Source organism: Vipera ursinii, assembly GCF_947247035.1.
Source record: "Vipera ursinii genome assembly, chromosome: 2".
NCBI classification, from domain to species: domain Eukaryota; kingdom Metazoa; phylum Chordata; class Lepidosauria; order Squamata; family Viperidae; genus Vipera; species Vipera ursinii.
This window is the reverse complement of record NC_139513.1, coordinates 184,629,741-184,653,901: the sequence shown is the minus strand read 5'-3', so window position 1 is coordinate 184,653,901 and position 24,161 is coordinate 184,629,741. Positions and strand designations below refer to the sequence as shown.

Sequence of the window (24,161 nt, the reverse complement as noted above, 5' to 3'; positions counted from 1 at the left end):
TGTTACTTTTTACTTTGGTTTTGTACTAAGGGTCATTTCATACCATGAGTAAATCTGAGATATTGTGGTTAAGCATTATAGTATAACATTTTTAAATATTTTAATATATTTTACATAGCATGTTATCTATTTTTAAATGCTATATGTAATAGTACTGTGCAGAATTTCAGAAGGATAATCTCTTCAGCAAAGAATTAAAACTGTTTCTCAAATTCAATGAGCATTTTTGTAGAATTCTTTTAATAGTATATAATCAATCACTCAACACATGAGAATAATTTCTATTCTTAATCATTACTGGATTTTTAGTTGTAATGTTGTATTGTTAGATATACTGTAATTAGATATAATTGTAGTTGTAATGTTTGTTGTAACCTGATATTTTGATATTTTCCCTTTCAGCTCTCCATTCCATGTTTGGCCCAGCTGCTAGGCGAATACTAGCAGTAGCTCATTCCCACAATGGAGTGCCAACAGTGCATCATCCTGCCCAAACAGAGACTCCCCCAATTTATGAGGAAGCCATACATATGAATAGATTCACAGTGGCTCAAAGTGAAGAAAGAGTCCCAGACTTGGAGCTGATGCCAGAGGAGAAATAGATACTGAGAAAGAAGTCCAGGAAGCACATTCCACAGGCTCAGGAGCCAAAGCTCCTGAGTCAAATAATCAGCAAGTCTTCCAAAGAATTAATACCTTCATATACAGCTACTTCAATTGCTCCTGTTTTACCAGAGCCTCATATCATATTGACCAAATCCTCTATTTTAATACTATAATTCTAAAATTGCATAATATGAGAAATAAATTGCATACAATTGCATACAAAAGAGCCTTGGTGGAGCAGGGGGCTAATGCCTCCTTAAGTAACACCAGCTGCCTGCAATTAGTGCAGGTTCGCATCCCACCAGGCTCAAGGTTGACTCAGCCTTCCATCCTTCCAAGGTAGGTAAAATGAGGACCCAGACTGTTGGGGGCAATAAGCTGACTTTGTAATAATGCCGCTTGGGGGGGGAAAGCCCTAATAAGCAGGCATATACATAGAATGAAGGCTATTGCTAAGCACATTGGTTTGTGCTTAAATTGTAAGCCGCCCTGAGTCTTCAGAGAAGGGCGGGATATAAATGGGATTAAAATAAATAAAATAAAAAAAATACAATATGCTATACATACATTTGTTAACAACATGCACCAAAGAGCAAGTTTGCAGAAGTTTGCTAGGGTTTATGTGAGCAGAAGTCCAATATATGTGGAGGCATTGGTGGTTTCAAATAATTTAACAACCAGTTCTCACCTCACCTTCCCTCCATCTTGGTTAGGATGGGCTGCTCGGGGGGGTCAGCTGGGGTGGGGGCAGGAGGTCCCAGCAGGGGGGAGGCAGGAGGATACACTTGGGGGGGGACTGCAGGAGTCTTAGACTGGGATGAGTACAGGAGGGTGGAGGGGTCAGCAGGTCCTGGCTGGGGGAAGGCAAAGGAGTCTGGCTGGGGGGGGGGCAGAAGGGTCAGGATGCCTAGGTGGAGGAAAGCCACCCCCCACACCAGCCAAGCCTCTCATCCACACCATGGTCATGTAGGATTGTGCAGAAGGGTTGCTGGGCAGAGGGCTGGAGGGGAGACAGCCAGCAGGGAGGGAAATCAGAACTGCCACCATCTCCCTTCCACAGCCCTATCAGTGTTTGTGGAAATTGTTGTGTATGCCACCGTAACACCAGGTGGCATCAGTCAGGGACCTGATTGGTCAACCTGTCTGGCGGGAAATGTAGGACACTGGGTTGGGTGTCACCTGGCCGGTGGGAACACAGAGCAACCAGGTTGGCTGACTGCAGGGCAAATCAGTAAGATATCAGGGGCACCAGGGGTGAGGGCTAGCCAGTTCCAGCATGTAATCAATAAAAGGCATTACGTATTATGCTGTCTCCTCATTGTCTGTCCTCGGTATCACGGCGGTCATTCCTAATGGGTGTCCTCTCAAATCTTTGTGTGACTTTGTCTATCTCTGTCTCGCAATTGAAATCTCCCACCCCACCATCCACAAGGCTTTCTTGGTGGATAGAACCGCTAGCGCCATTGCTATTGCGGGGGGAGTCACGTTGGTCGGTTGACTCATGCATCAGGAGGTCGTCGAGTACTTCTTGTAGGGTCCTTGTGGGCTTGGCGATGATCTTGTTCTGTAACCATTTGTCTCGGAGCCCTAGGACCACTCTATCCCGGATCCGGACATCTAAGTCATCATACTTGCAATGGCATGCGACTTCTCGCACTGCTGCCACAAAATCAGTTAGGGATTCCCCCGTTCACTGATTCTGTCGCTCAAATATTCGCCTCCAAAAGAGCTCGGAACGTTTGGGCATGAAGTGTTGGCTCAGTCTTTTATTGAGCTCAGCATACGACATTGCGGCGACCCCATCTGGTTGGCACAGGCCCACACAGCTATATGGTAGACCGCCGGTCCACTGAGGGACAATAAAGCCGCCGCTCTCTTACGGTCCTCCGTTATGCCGTTGACTAGCAAGTATCCTTCAATTTGCCATACATGATTCTCCCAATCTTCAGGGTGGTGGGTATCGAATTCCTGCACAATGCCTAGCTTCGCCATTTTGTTCCAGCTTTTCAAATTTTCCCGCATTGCACAGCTGTCTTTCTGCCTTCAGCGGCAGGCACTATCCAGCTCTTCCGAGGTGCTGTTTACAGCGCTTCACGGGATCCCACCTTCATCACCACTGTTGTAGCATTAGTGACCGTGTGGAGACAATGAGGAGACAGCATAATACGTAATGCCTTTTATTGATTACATGCTGGTCAGGCATACTTTGTGCGGAGAAACAAAATGTCTTCATACAAAGGATGTCTGTTATGGGGTAACAGAGTGATAGTGCCAGACAAACTCAGAAATAGGGTTTTAAGGGACCTACATGAGGATCACCCAGGAATTGTGCGCATGAAGGCCCTTGCTAGGAGTTATGTGTGGTGGCCTGGTCTGGATCGAGCCATTGAACAACAAGTTGCGGGGTGCTATCAATGTCAGAAATCCAGACCTGAGCAACCACGTATCCCAGTGCACAGGTGGGAAACCACTCACAACCCGTGGTCCAGGGTTCACATTGACTACGCTGGGCCTTTCCAAGGACAATTGTTCTTAGTGGTAGTAGACAGCTACTCTAGGTGGTTAGAGGTGGTCCCTGTGAAAAGTATGACATCCACTAAGAGGGTTAGTGCCACACATGGGTTACTTGATATAATAGTATCTGATAATGGCCCTCAATTCACATCTACCGAATTCCAGGACTTCCTCAAGGCCAACTCGATTAGACACACAACGGCTGCACCTTTCCACCTGTCCAGTAATGGCTTGGCAGACAGAAACATAAGATCTACTAAAGACGCACTGCAAAGAATTATTGCTGGCAATTGGCATCAGAGACTGGCGTAATTCTTGTTGGCTCAACACACTACACCCTGTACAGTGATGGGTAAGAGCCTAGCTGAGCTGCGCTGGGGAAGGAGATTGATAACTAGACTGGACAGACTTCACTGAGACAGAGTGGCCACTGAGGTAGAACAGCCCAACACAGCCAGGACTATCTGTTGGGGAACTAGTGTGGGCCAGAAACTATGGAGTGGGAGAAAAGTGGATGTAAGGGGTGGTGGTGGACAAAATTGGGCCTTTGTCTTATGTTGTTGAGGGGGAAGGGGACTGGCTGGTAAGAAGACATATTGATCAGCTAAGGAAGCAGGCACCAGAGAACCTCCCACAACAACAACAACAAGAAGGCTACACACAGCAGAAGCCCAAGGGACTGCAATTAGAACCGTTGCAAGATCACTACCGGCAGCTGCTTATCAGGCAACAGGGCCAACACCATCCAAAACAATGACAACAATGGAAGCCAACAGTAATACTGTGCCAGAGGGAAGGCCTCAGTCGTAACTCACAACAGAGCTGTCACGGGAGGGGGGGTCAGCCAGTATCAGAAGAGGCATCTCAACGTAGTGAAGCAATGGTTGGTAAGCAACTGGGAAGGTACCCGGCCAGGATTCACAAACCCCCATCATACCTGAAGGACTATGTGAGGTCTTGAAGAGTAGTAGTAGTTGTGAGAATTTTAGAGTAGTAGCGTTCTCATTGGGGGGGAAGGGGTGTTGTGTATGCCACCGTAACACCAGGTGGCATCGGTCAGGGACCTGATTGGTCAACCTGTCCGGCAGGAAATATAGGACACCGGGTTGGGTGTCACCTGGCCGGCGGGAACACAGAGCAACCAGGTTGGCTGACTGCAGGGGGTATCAGTAAGATATAAGGGGCACCAGGGGTGGGGGCTAGCCAGTTCCAGCATGTAATCAATAAAAGACATTAAGTATTATGCTGTCTCCTCATTGTTTCCACGCAGTTGCTCATGCTACAACAGAAATGACCCTGGGATGGCCAGAAGGGAGCCCTCACCCGGCCTGTGCCTCAACAGCTCTGCAACTCTGATGGGGGCAATGGCTGCTGTTGCTCCTGCAGCTCTGAGCCCCTCAGCCAGCTGGCCATGCAGGGAAGCAGAAGGCAGCAGCAGCAATCCTTGCATCATCAGGCCCGGCCGGCAGCAGCTCCAGAAGCAAAGCTTGCTTGCACTGGTGGGGGCAGTGGTGGAGGAAGGCAGGCTCTGGTGCACACCTACCCCTCACCACTGCCACTCTGCATTGTCTCGCACACACCCCTGGCTCACCGCCATCATCTCCCTTCTGCAGCGCAGCATAACCCACTCATTCTGGGCAGAAGGGAGATTCTTCCAAGCTACTAGGTACTGTGTCACCTCATGGTGTGTTCAAGAGTCTAAAATGTCCCTGATTTCAAAATGTTGTTCTCCCTTAACCATGATAGGTGTTGGCACCAGGGGTGCAGGAGGCCTGAGATTGGAAGTAACCTCTGGTTTGAGCAAACTACAGTGGAAAACACGAGGGTTTTTCTGTAGATTCCTTGGCAAATTTAGTTCAGCAGTCACAGGATTAATAATGTGCTTAACTGGAAAAGATCCGATAAATTTAGGCCCCAATTTCTTTGAAGGTTGCAAAGACTGTAAATATTCCATAGAGGAATAAACAGTCTCCAACTTTATATGGTTTCTGCTTTACCCACCATTTGTCAGCTTGGGCTTTATAGGCCTCCCTGGATTCACCCAGGATCTTCCTGACCACTGGCCAGGTGTTTTGCAATTGTTTGAGCCACTCCTGCAAGGAGGGGATCTCAGGTTCTTTGGTGGGGAGTTCAAGCATGGCCACAAATGTACAGCAGTGTATTATAGGCAACCTCAGTGTCAGAATCCAATTAGATTTCATTTCTATCTATCTTCTCTGATTAAAAATCCAACCCTTACTGTCTCCTGGATACTGTCGTGCTAAAAAAGGGGAGGGGTATGCATGGGGACTTTTATTACTTTCAATTCCTGTCTTCACTACAAAGTAACCTTTTGTTGATTCACTCCGGGTATACTAAATATAATTTAATTTAATTTAATTTAATAACAATTTATATACCGCCCTTCTCCCTGAGGACTCAGGGCGGTTCACAGGGCAGAATAAAATAACCAATACAAACATTAAAAACAGATTAAACAATTGCCCTAGTTAAAAACAATATGATACAACGCTAAAAACCCCCAGAAAAATTAAAAAACAAAAAATAAAACAACCCCAACACTCCCCCTCAGGCTAGGCCGGCTTGTACAAACAAAAATGTCTTGAGATCGCGGCGAAAGGAGCGAAGATCGGGCGCCATCCGGAGCTCTACCGGTAGCTGATTCCACAGCTCCGGAGCGCCCACAGAGAAGGATCTCCCCCTGGGGGCCACCAATCGACATTCTCTGATCGGTGGCACCCTGAGGAGGCCCTCTCTGTGGGAACGCACAGGGCGCAGGGAGCTTGATGCCGGCAGCAGATGTTCCCTGAGGTACTCCGGCCCCATGCCATGGAGTGCTACATAACAATGTAGCCATCTGCCTTTCATCCTATGCCTCTCTGAAGCTCTTCCCATTACCGACAGCGAGGGAAAAGGAGAGGGGGAAAGATACAACACTTGGAGTCTGGGCAATAAAAGGATTGAATGATCATGCCAAGGGAGCCAGACTGATAATATCTTTCCTGAAATAAACACCTAGAATCCACTGGTTTGGATCACCCGGAAGAACTGGGGGTTGGGGTGGGGCTGCTTGGAAACACTTCAAAACATTGAATGGTGGGGAAGACTCCCCAGATCCAATCTAGCATGCCTTCAGTTAATTTCTCTTAATAAAGATTCCTGTTGGAAGAAAATATTTCCAAGAGCTCTGTCTTCTTAAGATGTAGATTGAAGTGGGTCCTTACATTCAGCAAACAGTAGCAGGTTGGCCTAACTGTTTACAAAACCAAAGTGTCCAGCAATTTTCAAATCTTGTCCTGCTTGCATCACTTTAAGTCTCAAGGCTTCTGGGACATAAAGCTTCTCTCCAATCCACATGAATCCATCTTTTAACGCACACAGGTTATGGTTATGAAACCATTCATCTGTTTCTAAGGCAGTTTTAAATTGCTATAATAAAGTACTTCCAACAGGAGGCATTGGTTTTGATTGGGCCCTGGTTACAGGGGCTGCTAGCTGATGAAGATCCAGAAAGGGTTTGCCACTTCTGGTTTCTTACTGTTATATTGTGGTAACCTGGAGAAGGCATCAGGTAGAAAATTCTTTCCCCTAGGGAGGTAATGAATTGTACAATTGAAATGATGTAAATGTTGGGACCAGCTTGCTTGTTTAGGAGAGACTTTTCTGAGTGTTTTTATGGCTTCAAGGTTCTTATGATCAGTCCATACTTGAAATGGTATTTTACTTCCTTCGAGGAAATGTCTCAAAGTTAGTAAAGCCTGCCATACAGTGTAGGCCTCTTTCTCCCAGGCTGTCCACCTCTGTTCAGTCTCTGACAATTTCCTCAAGGTGTAAGCACAAGGTTGCAATTGTCCCTCATTATTTCATTGGAGCAAAACTGCTCCCACAGCCACATCGCTGGCATCAGCCTGAATTATAAAGGGTTGTTCTGGGTCCAGGTTTTTCAAAACCAGCTCCATAAAAAAGTTGCTTAAGTTTCTCAAAAGCCACTTGACATTCTTCTGTCCATTTTAATGGTTGACTCGGCTTTAGTTTATCCCCCCTCTGGTCTTTAACAGGTTTGTAATTGGGAGGGCAACTTGTGCAAAAGATGGGATGAATTGTCTGTAGAAATTTGCAAATCCTAAGAAACTTTGGAGTTGTTTCCTGGTTTTCGGGGGTGCCCAGTCCAAGACTGCCCTCACTTTCTCTGGGTCTATATCTATCCCTTCATTTGATAACCCAGGCAATCAATATGATCTTTGTGAAATTCACATTTTGTTAGTTTGGCATACAGTTTGGAAGAGCACAGTTTTTTCAGTACCACTCTGACTAGCTTAATGTGTTCATATTTTGTTTCAATGTAAATAAGGATATAGTACAGGTAAACTAGGACCCCTGTCACTGCGTTTTTTAGTTTTTGTCAGTAAGCTCGTTGCAGTCTGGTTTTTTTGCAAGATGTATTGTCATCTTATCATTGTAACCATGGTGAGTGTCACATGTTCAGCCATGTTTCTTGTTTGGTTTTATATTCATTGCTGTGTGCACATGTCCAAAACAAAAGTTACTTTCTCTTTTCTTTTCTTTGTGCTGTCTGGTGAGATAGACATTTAGTCATGAGTCTTTCTTTGTTTTTACAAGTTTCTTTGTAATTAAAAGTTTTATAGTAGAATATATGCTTTGGGGTTTTCTTTATTTTTACCTGATGTTCATCATGCATCAAATGAACCACGGTTCATCGCCCTCTGATAGGGAGTTTTTTTATTTACTCCCTGACATGGTAGCAGAGGATGGTTGTTTTTTTGATGCTGATAAGTGTATAGGCCAGACATGTCAAACACAAGGCCCGGGGGCCGGATCTGGCCCGTGAAGTGGTTTCATGTGGCCCACGAAGCCATCCTGGAAACAGTGAGGGAACGGCCCCCACTGCCTTGGCCCTGGCTCAGAGACCCTCCTTCTACCAGAGACCCTCAGATCTGTCCCACTCCTGCCCAGGCCCCCATAGGCACCCTTGATGTGAATGATGTAGAGCTGGCCACGCCCACCCAGTAGGCCATATGCACTCTAGCCATGCCCACCCAGTAGGTCACGCCCACCCTGGCCATACCCACCCGGCCCCCTGAGGGTAACTGCAATGCTGATGCGGCCCTCAATGAAATTGAGTTTGACACCCCTGGTATAGGCTATTAGTCCCTTAGTTAGTTCAGCGACTGAGGAACGCTGTGCTCAATTACTGAAAAATGCCAAAAAAAAGAAAGATAGAAAGGAGTCTGACGAAGAATAGACTCCACTTGCTTCTGCTGCACGTCTTGGAGAAGAAACTGCAGCCTCTGATTTAAGGTCAGTTACACCGTCTTCTGATTTTACTAGCTCTCATGCAGCCATCTCAGAAATAGTTCACACTCAAGGGGCTCATGCTGATTTTGAGTGGCTCAGTGCCAGACCTAAAGTTTCACTTTGGAAAGATGTAATTCATTATTCTCCTCATAGCCCTGAACAAACTCTGCATGAGAAGGTTGTTCAAAGTTATTGTGAACAAATAGAGGCATTTGAACAAGAGCTACAACAGGCAAAAGCATATGCATTATTGATTAAGCAGCATAAGAGTGACTCTGCTGTGATTCAAACCCCAGATTCCACCATATTGCCTTCTTCTTCCAAGCCAGAGTCACTCCCACAAGATTTTGCCATATTGCCTTCCTTTTCCCAGTCAAAGCCACTCCCACAAGTGGGTGTTGTGTCACACAAAGGTGAACAGAAAGCACCTGCATCACATTTTCAAATGACACACAAGGCTACAGTGATGCCTGAATATAATGTTATAATACCATCTGCTGGTGAATTTGTTTTACAAGATAGAAATGAATTACTATATGGAATATAGGAGAAAAAGAAAGAATGCAATATGTGTTTTCATAGATGTCTATTCATCAATCATTGCTCCAAGCTGATGGTGCTAGAATTCCTATTAATACTGCTACTATTCAGGTTCCTGTCCCAGATAGAGCACAGCCCAAGTGCAGTTACCACTGGGTTCTCAAATACAAAGGCCAGTGCCATTTGCAGGCCAACTTAATATTGCAGCTCAAGTGCCAGCACCTCCTGCTGGCCAGAGTGGAATTGCAGCTCAAGTTGAGCCAAAGCCAGCAGCAGTCCCAATGCATCTGCCGCAATTCTTGGCACAGGCGCCACTGGTGCCTCCTGCAGGTCAAGTCCAGATTGCACAACCTGCAAAGCCAGTACCTCAAATGCATGTTCCTCAACAGGCATCTTCTATTGTACCACTGGTTGGCGACTCAAAATTGAAGCGATAAGCACAAAATTACAGGGCATGGGTTAGTGAAGTTGGACTTTTGCTCCACAGAGAAGGTACCCCTTGCATGGTATTTAATCCTCCTAACCAGGCATGGACTCCTGATATATGGGACTTGAATAATAAAGCATGCACAACATTACTGATGTCAATGGACACTGAATTGCAGCTTATGTTTTCACAAGATACAACTGCTCAACAAATTTGGACTCAATTAGAAGCATGTTATCGGCCTACGTCAATTGAGTCTACATGTTTGCTTTTGTCCGAGTTCCATGGCTCTAGATTAAAACCTGGTGAATATATTGGAGAACACTTAACTAAAATGAAAGGAATAAGAAAAGAACTGGGTGAAAAAGGCTATCCTATTGATGACTTTCAAATGATCAGCATTATTATTAACTCATTGAACTATGAATGGAAAGATGCTATTACCAAGATTAATCAAGTGCCCATTGCTCAATGCACAGTGGATCATGTATGCAGAATTTTAACTGAAGAAGAGGCACTTATGCAAGCCGCATCACATTTAAGAGGACCACCTGCATCAAGAGCTCCAGCGAGGCGTCCCTTCCATGGAAATGCCTACGTTCCAAGGATGCCAAGATGTTACATCTGCAATCGTGTGGGACATGCCACCCGGGATTGTCCCCAACAATTTCCAGCGCCCACCACGTACCAGCCCAGAGAAACAGATTCCAGAGGAGGCAGAGGTACAAGCGGATGACAAGGTCATGGTTGTGGTCCCAGGCGTGATCCGCAAGCTCCACTTGCCACATTGGCTTTAACCAACGATCCACAACCTCAACCAGAGTACGACAGACGACTTCTTTGGACTTTGGACAGTGGAGCAGCATTACATTTTACCTATAGAAAAGAGCTTTATACAGAGATGCACGAGCCTGAACCTGAACTTCGTGAGCTTTACTTTTTTTCAAATCATTCTGTTCAGGTCATGGGAAAAGGAACTGTTTATCTTGAAGAGCTCGATGTGTTTATTCCTGATGTTTATTATGTACCATCAGCTAATAGTAATTTGCTTAGTCAGAGTCACTTGTCTAGGGTATCAAAATTCCAGGTTCATCATCTTGAAAAAGCAAGTTATGTAGTTAAAGACGGAGATATTGTTGCTGAAACCATGTTGATTGGTGGTGTTTATTACATAAAGCCAAAGTCTAAGCAGCAAGAGCAGGCAAGTATGCAAGATCCAAAAAGGGAGAGTGCAGGCCCAGGGAGAGATGTCCCAGAGAAAGATCCTGTTACTATTTCAAAGGCTCCTAAAGCTAACAGGAAGTCAAATAAGACACAGGTTGCTCACGGCAAGCCTGAGGTTCCTAATAAACATGCTAATGTTGAGAATTCACTAACAGGTAAACCTTTGCATTACAGGTGTATTCATAAGTGGCATAGAAGATTGGGTCATGCCGGTTTCCGTGTTCTGAAGAAGATGCCAGGGTTCGCAAGAGGTTTGGATCCAAAGGGGTGTAAGGTGTTCTTGGATTGTGCTGTCTGCAAAAAATCCAAATCCAAAGCAGCAACAATTCCAAAGCGTGCTACGTATATTAGTAGTTGGACTAGACCCGACATTGCACTTAGTGTTAATCTCCTATCATGACACGTAGGCAAGGCAAAACAGTTTCATTGGACATGTGTTAAAAAAATTATTGAGATACTTAAAGCACACTAAAAACATGAAGTTATTATTGGAACTGACACATACTGACTATGCAGAGTTATGTTGTTATGCAGATTCTGATTGGGTGAGCGAGAAGAAATCACGTAAAAGTACTTCAGGTTATATGATGTTTTTAAATGGATGTCCTGTGTACTGCCATGTGCGCAAACAGAATTTTGTTTCTTGTTCATCTACTGAAGTTGAATATGCTTGTGTGTCAGATGCATGTAATTCTCTAATGTGGTTTGATGCTTTAGTCACAGATATCTGGACACAGCCGATTCGACCGATCACTGTGATGGAAGATAATGTATCTGTGGTTTACATATCTGAAACACGATTTACAGGTTCTAGGTCTAGACACATTGACATCCGTTGTCAAAATATAAGACAAATAGTTAAACAAAGTTTTGTAAAATTGCAATATGTGCCTACACATGATCAGATTGGTGATATGCTGAACAAGCCACTTCCTGCAGCCCAGCATGAGTATCTGCATAAGAAAATGTGTCTTATCTGAGTTTTGCCTTACTGACAAAAGAAGGGGATGTCACTGCGTTTTTTGGTTTTTGTCAGTAAGCTTGTTGCAGTCTGTTGTTTTTTTGCAAGTTGTATTGTTATCTTATCATTGTAACCATGGTGAGTGTCACATGTTCAGCCATGTTTCTTGTTTGGTTTTATATTTATTACTGTGTGTGCATATCCAAAACAAAAGTTACTTTCTCTTTTCTTTTTTTTATTGAAAAGTTTTAACATACAGTTTATCTTTAACAATCCCCCCTCCCCCTCCCCTCTCCCTCCCCCCCTACCCCTCCCCCCCGACTTCCCAGAGCTAAATACAAGGTATATAAAAAAAACCATCATAAACAACCATATACTAACAACCATAAACTCCAAAATCCATCACTCTCTAGCTTGTATAGGATAATACAAACCTTAATGATATTAAATATATAGAGAGGGGAAAAAAAGAAAGAAATAAAGAAAAAGAAAGAGAAGGAAGACTTATTCAAATGCTACATGAAACTTCTTAACCCTATATTTGTTCTGGATATACTCAATCCATTTTCTCCATTCCATAATATAACATTCTTGCGAGTGATCTTTCAAATAAGCCGAGATCTTTGCCATCTCTGCCAGGTCGGAAACCTTTAAAGTCCATTCTTCTATGGTCGGCAGTTCCTCTTTCTTCCAATACTGACCTATTAAAAGTCTTGCTGCCGTAATTAAATTCAACATCAACTTAATGTCCACAACGTAGCATCTGTGATTATTCCCAACAAGAAGAGTTGCGGGCAAAACTTTATCCTTTGCTTGAAGATCTTCTGCATATTCCACCAAATTTTTATCCAGAAGGCCTTAACCTTTTTACAAGTCCACCATACATGAAAATATGTTGCATCTTCATCACCACACCTCCAACATTTTGGTTGATAATTCGGATACATACTTGCAAGCTTCTTAGGATCTAAATGCCATCTATAAAACATTTTATAAAAGTTCTCTCTTAGATTTTGAGCTTGTGTAAATTTTACGTTCCTCACCCAAATCTTTTCCCACGTGTCCATTGTAATAACTTCTTGAATATTTTGGGCCCATTTTATCATACAATCCTTAACAAGTTCTGTTTCTGAGTCAATCTCTATCAATGCAAGATATATCCGTTTAATATGTGCTGAACCCTGATTTCTGATTTGCTTTATCAGATTTTCATCAGTCATTGTAAAACCATTTTTCTGATCTTCTTTCCACCTGGCCCGTAGCTGAGTATATTGAAACCAATTCTGAACAATCTTCTCATCTCGCAAGAGACTATATGATTTCAAACACCAGACATTTCTTTCCAAGCTTAGAATCTCCTTGTACGTAGTCACGTCATGTTTAAAACCAGCATGTATATTTTCTATTGCGTGTTTTGGAATTGCCCACAATGGTATCTTACAGTCTAACTTATGTCTGTACTTCTTCCAAACTCTCAGCAATGCCTGTCTTAAAATATGCACTCTAAACACATTATCTACCTTCTTATCATACAGCAAATATGCATGCCAGCCAAATAACAAGTCGTGGCCCTCAAGATTTAATAATCTCTCTTGTGTCAAATTAATCCAATCACTTATTCCTGCTAACGCAGCAGCTTCATAATATAATTTAAGATTGGGCATTTTAAGACCACCTCTTTCACGAGTATCCTGCATAATCTTGAGTTTAACTCGTGGCCTTTTCCCTGCCCAAACAAATTTATTGATACCTCTCTGCCATTCCTCCAAATTAAAATCTTTCTTAAGAACCGGTATCATTTGAAATAAAAATAAGAATTTAGGCAGGACATTCATTTTTACTGCTGCGATTCGCCCCAACAAAGACAGTTGCAATTTTTCCCAACTCTCCATTTCTTTTTGGATTTTTCCCCATAATTTTTCATAATTATTTTTATATAATTTTGTATTAGAGGGCGACAAAAGCACCCCCAAATATTTGACCCTTTTGACAATCTCAAATCCAGTTAACCCTTCTAAAAGGGCCTTTTGCAATACTGTCATGTTTTTGGCCAAAATTTTAGTTTTTTGTACATTAACTTTAAATCCAGAAACCTTCCCATATTGCATTATTATCTCCATCAGGTCCACAACGGAGCTCTCCGGCTGGGTCACTGTAACAACCAGATCGTCTGCGAACGCTCTCAATCTATAATCCTGATCTCTAATCTGTATACCCTTAATTCTTTCCAAATTTCGTATTTTTACCAATAATATCTCCAATGTTAACACAAGTAACAAAGGCGATAGCGGGCACCCTTGCCTTGTACCCTTCTCAATATTACATACTTCTGACAAACTATTGTTAACTATTATTCGAGCTGTTTGTTTTTGATATAATGCCCTAATTGGTTGCAAAAATTTATCCCCAAAATTCATTTTATCTAAAACTTTCATCAAAAATTGCCAATTCAGTTGATCAAAAGCTTTTTCAGCATCTAAAAAAATTAGCGCCGCAGGGATCTGGTTGTTCCTTTCCAAAAATTCCAACACATCAACTATATGCCTCACATTATTTTTCATTTGCCTACCACTAATAAACCCAGTTTGATCCCCATGAATCACCCGTTGCAGAACCCTCATCAATCTATTAGCCAGCACCTTAGCAAATATCTTGTAGTCTGTATTTAATAGTGATATCGGTCTATAGTTCTTTACTTGAGTAGCATCTTGGTCTTCCTTCGGAATCAGAGAGATAAAGACAGTTCTCCAAGATGGAGGCACCTTTCCCCCTCTCTGGATTGTCTGGAACAATTCCTTTAACGGTTTAACCATCTCTAATTGTAAATTTTTGTAGTAGGCCGCAGTCAAACCATCCGTACCTGGCGCTTTATCGACCTTCAACTCCTTAATTGCTGTAAATATTTCTTCTTCTGTAATCAATTGATTAATCTCCTCTTTTTGTACTTGCGTAAGAACCGGGATGCTAGCATTCTCCAAATATTCATCAATGTCTTTTTCATTAATCTTCTCCTTAGCATATAGTTTAGAATAAAAGTCCACAAAGGCTTCCTTGATAAGATCCTGTTGAAACACTACCTTCCCCTTATGTTCAATTTTGTCTATGTTAGAAGCCCTCTGCTTTTTCCTTAGTCTATAAGCTAACCATCTACCTGGCTTATTAGCATTGCAGAAAGTATTATGCCTGGCAAACCTCAAATTGGTTGCCACTTGATCAGCCATTAATTTATCAAATTGTCCTCTTAATAGCTTGATAGCCTCCTTAATCTTCACATCCAATGGATTCAAAATCAAAGCATTCTCTTTTTCCTTAATTTCATTCTCCAATTCTTTCCTTCTAGCTTCCAAAGTACGTCTATGTTTGTTATTCATATATATCAACACTCCTCTCATATAGGCCTTGCTAGCATCCCAAACCATATCCATAGAAATATCCTTATTCATATTAATTTCAAAAAAATCCTTCATTCGCTGTTTACACTCTTCCACATTTTTCTGGTTTCTAAACAAATTCTCATTTAAGCGCCATGAGCGCCTATCTATGTTGTCCTTATTAATCTCTAACCATACTGGGCTATGGTCAGAAATAGCTCTTGCACAAATCTTTACCTTCTTGATCCTAGAAAAAAAATTATTAGTCAGCAAAATAAAGTCAATCCTAGAAAAAGATTGGTGTCTATCAGAAAAAAAAGTATAGTCCTTTTCATGCGGGTGTGTGTCACGCCAAATGTCTCGCAATTCCAAATCATCCTTCATTTCAAAAAAAGACTTAGGCAGTCTGGCATGACACAGAATACGCTTAAAAAAACCAGCCTTATCCATCTGTACGTCCAAAACGCCATTCCAATCCCCCATAAAAATAAACGATTTGTAATCCAACTGAGTAAGCTTTGTATGAAGTAAGCTAAAAAAGTCAGCCTGTTGTTGTTGTTGATTAGGAGCATACAGTCCAACTAAAAGCGTTTTTTTTCCTTCTAGCAACAAATCTATCATTACATATCTTCCATGCTTGTCTGCTTCAATTAAGTCCGCTGTTATAGCACTTTTAACATAAACAACCACTCCGTTTTTCTTATTCATTGCAGAGGCAACAAATTGCGTACCCAATCTTGAATTCAGTAAAAACTTTTGGTCCATAGCCCTAATATGCGTTTCTTGCAAGCAAATAACATCAGTCTTAAATTGTTTTAAATATTGAAAAACTTTCTTTCTCTTCTGAGGCGAATTTAATCCATTGACATTCCAAGTTAAAAATTTAGTCGCCATACTTGTCGCCCCGAAGCTTTTGGAGCACCTCTTCAATGGCCCTGTCTCCTTTAGGCCGCGCTCCTCCCACTGCCTCGCTGTAAGTGCGCTTTGAAAGTTCCATAAACTTCTGCTGGTCTTGTTCTTTTATTTGTTTTGCTCTTTTTAAAGCAGCACGCGTCACCCTCAGCTCTCCAACATCAGCCAACAAAGTTGTAGTTTGATCCCCTCCAGCACCATCCTCCTCTGTCTGGCCATCTTCAGCTTCATGAGGTTTTTCTTCACCAAATCCCTTTGCCGCTTCCAGAAGTGATAGTGGGGTTGCTTTTAAAACATTATTGTAGAAATCACGCGCCTGTGCCACAGTAACCAAACGATATCTTTTACCTTCATGCATCGCCACCAGCCCAACTGGAATCTCCCATCTGAACCTTATATCACGTTGCTTAAGTTCCTGCACAAGAAATGCAAAGTCCTTTCTTCTCCTTAAAATCTTTGGAGGAATTTCCTTTAAAACCAAAACTTCTTGGTCAGCAACCACTACTTTAGTATCATAGGCAGCTTGAATAACTTCATCTCTAATTTCTCTCTTTGTAAAATAAACCACCACATCTCTAGGTAACTTCCTCTGTCTGGCAATCCATGAATTTACACGAAAAGCTTTATCCATGCATCCCTTTATTTCAGATGCTGGCTGACCCAATACTGCTTCCAGAGCTTCAGAAATCAACTGCTTTAAGTCTTCTTTAATATTTTCTTTTAAACCTCTGATTCTAACAGCATACTGCAGCTGGTGAAACTGAACAAGGCTTAACTCTCTGTCCATTTTGTCTCTTAAATCTTCATTCTCCAATACCTTTACTTCTAATACAGCCTTTTTTTGAGTCAAATCTTCCACTTTTTCTTCCAAGCCTTGCACACATTCAGCCACACTTTCCACTGTAGACAAAATGTCTACCCTCATCGCACTAAATTTCTCTTCCATCCTCTCTTCTATTCTCTCCTCCATTTTTGCCAATTTATCACCCAATGTTTCTAAAATTACCTGGGCATGCTTTTCAAGGGCATCTTGTAAGTCCTTCGATGTCAATGCAGCAGGAGGAAGCAAGGCTTGCAACGATGTCTGTTGCACCGGAGAAGTTCCAGCACTCCGAAGAGTTTTTGAGGGAGGTTTAGCCGCCATCTTTTACTTTCACTTGTGACGCACTTTCACTTTAAGTTTAAAAAGTCCATTAAGCTCGAGAGTAAAAATAAAGATCCTCTTCACCTTTTCCTCTTGTACCACTCTGCCTGCTCCTTTTGTTCCAGAGTCCTTCCTTCTGGCAGGGGTGGTAGCAAACGCCTGGCTCTGCTCCAAGAAATCCGGAGCAGAGACGCTGACCAGCTGGGAGCAACCCAGGCTACGGGGGAGTTCAATCCTTCAGCCGCCCAAGCTTTAAACTCAGGCGGCCCCGGAGAACTCGACCCCTACCTGGGGCCTCACCCCCTCCTCTTCTCCCGAGGAGGGGGCTTCAAATTCACCCAAACAGCTGATCGGCGCTGTTTCGGGTGAAAACTACACAGCTGAGCCGCAGGCAGCCCGAAAAGGCTGTCTCCGGCGCCGCGCCGCCACCGGAAGTCTTTCTCTTTTCTTTTCTTTGTGCTGTCTGGTGAGATAGACATTTAGTCATGAGTCTTTCTTTGTTTTTACAAGTTTCTTTGTAATTAAAAGTTTTACAGTAGAATATATGCTTTGGGGTTTTCTTTATTTTTACCTGATGTTCATCATGCATCAAATGAACCACAGTTCATCGCCCTCTGATAGGGAGTTTTTTTATTTACTCCCTGACAACCCCTTTATACAAGTGATCACGTAGGACTTCATTGATCAGTTGCATGAATATTGCAGGGGCCCCCTGGAACGTAAATGGGAGAACTTGCCTCTTTCAAGAGAATTTTTTTCCTTTCGATAGGTGCGCTAATATGTCTTTCATTAAAGGTAATGGATATATGTTTTCCATGCACACAATGTTCAAACTCCTATAATCTATGCAGAGATGAAGAGAGCCATCTTTCTTTTCTCTCAATAACACAGGGGCTACTACTACCTGGGGTCTGGCTGGTTCGATAAAGTTCTTTTTGATAAGTTTTTCCAGTTTGTTCAACTCCCTAGGAGTCATCGAGTACATTTTTGGTTTTGGCAATTTTACCCCTGGAATGATTTCAATTGCACAGTCTGTGTGCTGGTGAGGGAGGAGTTCATCTGCCCTCTGCTTGCTGAAGGCTTCAACCAAGTCTTGGTATTCCATTGGGAGGCTTTGCAAGTCTGACTCACTGAGGGCAGAGCCAAAATCATTACATAATCCACATCTATCATTTTCTTTAGTGACGGGCAGGGCTTCCCCCTGCAGAAATCTCAGTTGCCCTTCCTTCCAGTTGATCATGGGGTTCCACTTCTTTAGCCAAGCCAGTATCAAAACTAATGGCCACTCCATTCCCGGAGCCATAATAAACGTTAAAGTCTCTGTGTGGCTGCCCAGGTCAATGTATAAGGGTCTGGTGGCAAAGTTGGCAGGCACCCCCCTCCCTGAAACTAAAACATCCAGTTGGCAAAAACTAATTGGAGTCTTAAGTCTCCTGAGGGGAATCCCCATTTTCCCTACTAGTTCTGGGCTAATTATGCACCTGGTACAACCCGAGTCCAGCAGGGCTGCTAATTTCACTGTCCTCCCAGTGCCGGGTATGGAGAGTTCTAGGAGCACTGTTATGATCAATTGGCCCACTCACCAATGGGTCATCCTCATAGTCATCTTCTGCCACTCCTGGATCATCGTAGTGGGGAGTTGAAGCTCAACCCTCTTGATTGCGATCCCAGGGGAGCTCTATGACTTCTTTGAATCTCATTTCAGTCTCCCTGGGGCACAATGGGGTCCTCAGGGGTCTCCCAGCTGATAGACGATCCCCTCTTTTGGCAGGTGTCTTACTGTGGCAATCCATGGCTCGATTACCCTCTTTGCCACATTTGAAGCAGGCAGTGCTGCAGGGTCTCCCCTTGCTTCTCGATCTGCTGCTTGAAGCTTGGTCTCACTGGGTGATGAGATGCTTGTGCTGATCAATCTCCACTTTCTCAGCTAGCAGGCACCAGTCATACAGCCTCTCCAGGGCTTCATGAGCTACATGGGCATTTATACAGCTCTTCTTTGAATCCATACTGGAAACAGTTTACTAGGAGGTGACTGGCCAACTCTCTGAACTCCTTGGTATACTCAGCAACTGGTCTTTTTCCTTGCTTCACTGTCTTAATCTGCTCCCAGGCTTTCTTATCAGCCAGCTGGTCTTTGAACCACCTGTGGAGTGCAGTCATAAAACAATTGAAGTTTCTCAATTCAGGTGTGCTGCAATTGTACAGGGTCACCGTCCAGTTAGCTGCTCCACCTTCCAGAACCAGGGTGACCACTCAAACTTTCTTGACATTAGTAGGCAGTGTTCTCCCATAGATTTGCATGTAGGCAAACACTTGTGCCAGGAAATACCTCACTCACTTTAGGTCTCCATCAAACTTCACTGGAATTGGTTTCACTCGGCCAGCTGAGGTGGTCTTCCTCTGGCTCCTTGAGATGGACGGCCCTGCTGCTGTGCTGCCTCCTGAGCTCCAGCCCCTGCCATCTCTCAGACCTCCAATTCTTCTTCCTCTGATTCCCCCTCTGACTCTTCTTCCAACTCATGGCTTTCTTTCAGTTGCATCTTAAATTCATCAAGGTTTTTCCCCCCACATGCTCAATCACAGCTTCCATTGTCCTGAATTTCAGTTCCTGTTTTTCTCCATCTTTATTGGGAGATGTAGGCTCTGGATTCTTTTTCTTTGCCTTCTTTTTTCCTCCACCTTGGATCAGAGTAACCTTTTGGGCTTTTTCTTCCCATTCTTCCTTCTTACCAACTCCAAGTGACCATCTGGCTTGGTCTTCTTCACCAGAAGGTCCAGCTTCTTCCAGATCCCTGGAAAGGCTTTCATCAGCTTTCAGGCAGAGGAGATCTTTGGACCATTTCTCTGCCTGGAACTCCTCCATGTAGAAATCATTTGCAACTCCCCTGGTACGGCAACAGCTTCTCCGGGTTAAGTACTATGCAGATCTTGCCTTATGTAAGGACCCATTTCAACTAACAACCCAAGAAAGCAGAACTCTTGAAACAGGCATTGTATCAAAAGGATACTTTTATTAGGGGTCGGTGAAAGTAGGGAAGTCAAGGCAAGATCTGGGGAAAATTCAGCAAATGCTGAAGCTAGCAATATTCCTCCTCCCACCAAAGTCATAATGTCCATTTGAAATTCAGCCAATCCACAGGTGATATGATGTATGTGGGTGACTGGCACGGTTGGTGTGCATCTCAAGGTCTTCTCCAGCTTTTGTTTCTCTGTAATCATCTCCCTGATAAGGGAGATGCATTCCTTTTTCAAGGATAGAGGCAGGAGAGGGAAAGTAGAAAGTGAAAGTTATCCCAAGCTCTCCCTCCCCGCCAGCAGAATGGCAGGCCCCAAAAGTAGAATATATATGCAAAGGAAAATACAGAGGCTTTGGGGACCTGACATGCAGGCTATTAACAGGCATCCCACTCCATTTAGTTAAAAAACCTAATTTTTTATTTTTGATTAAATGGATCGGGCTGCCTGTCAATAGCCTGTCACGTAATAAAAAAGGCAGAACTGCAACTGTCTGGCTCTTCAACCAGTTGTCCACTAACTTGCCAAGGTCTCACATGGTCAGCTCCATCCCAGCACAGCTGGTTTTTCTCCCCCCCCTCACCATTCCCGCCCTCCCAGCCTCGCATGCTCTACTTTTCCCGGGCACACCCCACTGCAGCACCTCCTCAGCTGTCAGCTGGCTATCTAGCTCAGAGGCAGCTTCTCTGAACTGCTGGCAGTGGGCGAGGTGGGGGGTGTTTTTGTCTTCTCCTCTGGATAGCTTAGGCAGATCACCCCTCACCTGCCCCCCCATCTTCCCTTTCACTCCCCTTCTGAGCCCTTTTCGCAGCTCTTCCCACACAACCACCAAAGCGGCAGATAGAGTGCCAGAGCTGGAAAGCATTTTTCTGCCGCTGTGGAGCTCGAGAGGTTGCCCCACCCACCACTGCCCAGATGCCCTCACTTCTAAAACCATTTGTTTTCTAACCTTTCCAGATACTCCATCACTTCCTCCACCACTCTGTGCAGTCCTACCAAAAAAAGAAGTTTGTGGGACTAAAAAAAGTTCTATCAATGAATTCCAACTTTTCATGGAAAAAAAAGATCGCACAAAGTTGGAATTGATTGATTGAACTTTTTTTTTAGTCCCAGAAACTTATTTTGTTTGTGGGACTGCCCACGGCAGTGGAGGAAGTGATGGAGTACCATGTTGGAGCTGGAAAGAAGGCATCACATGGGTCCGATTGGGGTGGGTGGGGGCGTTTCTTCCAGGCATCAACTGGTTCTTCGAACTCAAAAGAAATTAGCTACCGGTTCTACCAAACCAGTGTGAACCGGCTGAATCCCACCACTGCATGGAGGGTGCTAGCTTGGATAAGACAGAAATAATACAAAATACCGTATTTTTCGGACCATAAGACGCACCTGACCATAAGACGCACCCAGTTTTTAGAGCAGGAAAACAAGAAAAAAAATATTCTGAACCAAATAGTACCGGTATACTAGGAAGGAAGGAGGGGAGAGAGAGAAGGAAGGAGGGAGGAAGGGAAGAAGGAAGGAAGAAAGAGAGAGATAGAGAGAAAGAAAGAAAGAAAGAAAGAAAGAAAGAAAGGAGAGAGGAAGGAAGGAAGGAAGAAAGAAGGAAGAAAGGAGGGAGGATAGAGGGAGCAAGGAAGAGAGAGAGAGAGAGAGAAAGAAGGAAGGGAGAAGGAAGGAAGAGAAGGAAGGAAGAAAGGAGGGAGGGAGAGAGAGAAAGAAAGAAAGAAAGAAAGAAAAAGAAAGAGAAAGAAAGAAAGAAAGAAAGAAAGAAAGAAAGAAAGAAAGAAAGAAAGAAAGAAAGAAAGAAAGAAAGAGAAAGAAAAAAAGGTACCGGTATTTTTTTTTCCCTGAATAGGTTTTGTAAGATGCCGAAGCAATTTCAAACAATTAGCAGTATTATCTTGCAAATGGGAAATCACTTCCAATAAACTTCGCAGAGAAACCTGCAGGGACAACTCCTCACGGCTTTGCTGGGGCAAGTCGCCTATGAGGTTTAGTTTAGCAAAAACTATTTCTTTAGCAGCGAGGTAAAACAAAGAAAATGTGCGTGCGCGGGGAGGGGGAAGCAGTCAGAAGGCATGGCAGGCACGTCCGTATTTCCTCCCCTGCCGACCAATCACAGGGGCGGGGTGGAGAATTCCACGTCTTCATTCAATCACGTCTCTCCAATGGAGCTGATGGACTGCCTTGACTGAACGGGAGACAAGTGTTTTCGCTTACCTTCGGACCATAAGACGCACCTTGTTTTTCCACCCACTTTTGGGAGGGGAAAAGTGTGTCTTATGGTCCGAAAAATACGGTACTGTACAAAAAAATACAAAATATCAACAGTATCTATGGAAAACAACACATTTCATTTATATACCAAAGTGTTAATACTTATGGGAAAAGATTAACACTAGCAGTATGTTTTGTGCTTCTATTAGTGTTTAATTTGCTTATCACTGCACATTTTTGAGCCTAAAATTCCCACTGCTAAGTAAGACGATTGTTAAATGAATTTTGCCCATTTTACATATTTTCTTGCCACAGTTGTTAACTGAATCAATGCAGTTGTTAAGTTAGTAACACCATTAACTGGCTTCTTCATTTATTTGCTTGTCAGAACATTGCAAAAGGTGAACACATGACCCCTTGACACTGCAACTGTCATAAATATGAGCCAGTTGTCAATAATCCAAATTTTGGCCACCTGACCATGAGGATGCTGCAACAGTCGTGTGAAAAAAGGTCATGTTACTTTTTTCAGTGCTGTTGTCACTTTGAATGGTCACTGAATGAATGGTTGGAAGTCAAGGACTACCCGTATATTGATATTTCTGGGAAATTAATTTTAATAAATCTGTTAGTGCTCCTGGCTACTTTTCTTCGTGACCAGGGGCAAACTTGTTTGACAAATAATCAGCCAAGACACAATGAAGGCCTTTTGTTTTGTTTATTGCAATAAGTGAAAGAGAAGCTTTCAAAGCTTGTTCTCTTCAAAGTTTCAAGCCAAAATATTCCCCCTTTTATACAACCCTGTCCCAGATGCCACATCCCTCCTTGTTCCCCATTGGCTGAGGTACTATCAGCTTACACATTGTCTGACTGCTTCCTACATATTTCCTGCTATCTTCCTTAAACATACTAATTCATATTCACATGTACATTAATAATATCAAAAATTGGACATATTCAAATGGTTGTTTTGTGGATATTTATGTTTTTTTTTTAGAACAATAGGTTCTTTCCTGTTTTTCAGTTCAGTATGCCTTTCCTATTTTCTCATTCAGCTCTTTTCCTTGTTATTTTATTCAGCTAAATTTCCCTGGCTAGCCATTTCCTCTTACAGCTGTTTTTATAGCTTGCATTTTTCCTTTTCCCCACTCAGATAATCTTTGCCTACATGTTTATCTTAAACCCTCTCTTTATGCTACCCTTTCCTGGTTCTCATCCATTGTATTTTCTTTGCTTGTTTGTCTATTCAGTGAATTTCCATTGTACAGTAGATTTGCCTGTCTCTCATATTGATACATATTTATCAAATCTATATATCTAAACAGATGAAAATATAGTTTCAGGCTTCCGGTTTGACGTTGCAGCGGGACAGGCTCCGTCTTTTGCATTCGATTTTACCCTGCTGGGGAAAAGGTCAAAAGTCACCCCATAGAGGCAACAAGTGAGAAGGGGACCCTCATTGATCACGGGAACATGGCAGCCCTTCTGTTTGATCTAAGGAAGCCTCCAAACAGACAGGGGAAAGACTGGTTACATTTGTGTAGCCAGTTAGAAGCTGCTAACAACGGAAGACAATAAGCACCAACAAGCAACCTTTCACCAATATGGATGAAACTGGGTGAGACCCTATCCTCTCTTTATGACTCTAAGACTTGGAAAAAATTGCCCAAAGCACCCTCCCTGATGAGAAAGGGAAAGATAATTTCCACCCCATTCCCTCAGGAAAAGAAAAGCAGTGAACTAATTACTTGGGGGAAAACAGAGAAAATTACAAGATTAATTTGGAATTAATACATATAAATGGCTTTAAAATTTGGGGACTAAAAGTGCCTTTGAGACTTTTTTTTAAAGAGATTTGAAAAGCTTGTAATATAAGTTTGGATTTAAAAACCTGGAAAACAGTTCTACTGACAT

General features: G+C 43.1%; 1 protein-coding gene and 1 long non-coding RNA gene across 2 annotated transcripts in view; one reads left to right on the top strand and one right to left on the bottom strand.

Moving 5' to 3' along the window:
* TMEM52B (transmembrane protein 52B) overlaps positions 1-602 on the top strand; it is a gene marked incomplete at both ends in the record, with an annotated part of 88,649 nt that extends 88,047 nt beyond the window's left edge. The window contains one exon of the mRNA XM_083354500.1: positions 403-602. Coding sequence (XP_083210626.1) covers positions 403-602 — 200 coding nt within the window. The remainder of the gene's footprint in view (positions 1-402) is intronic.
* The window catches only part of LOC310635498, an 838,887-nt gene that overhangs the window by 612,413 nt on the left and 202,313 nt on the right, over positions 1-24,161 (bottom strand). The gene's annotated exons all lie outside the window — the stretch shown is intronic.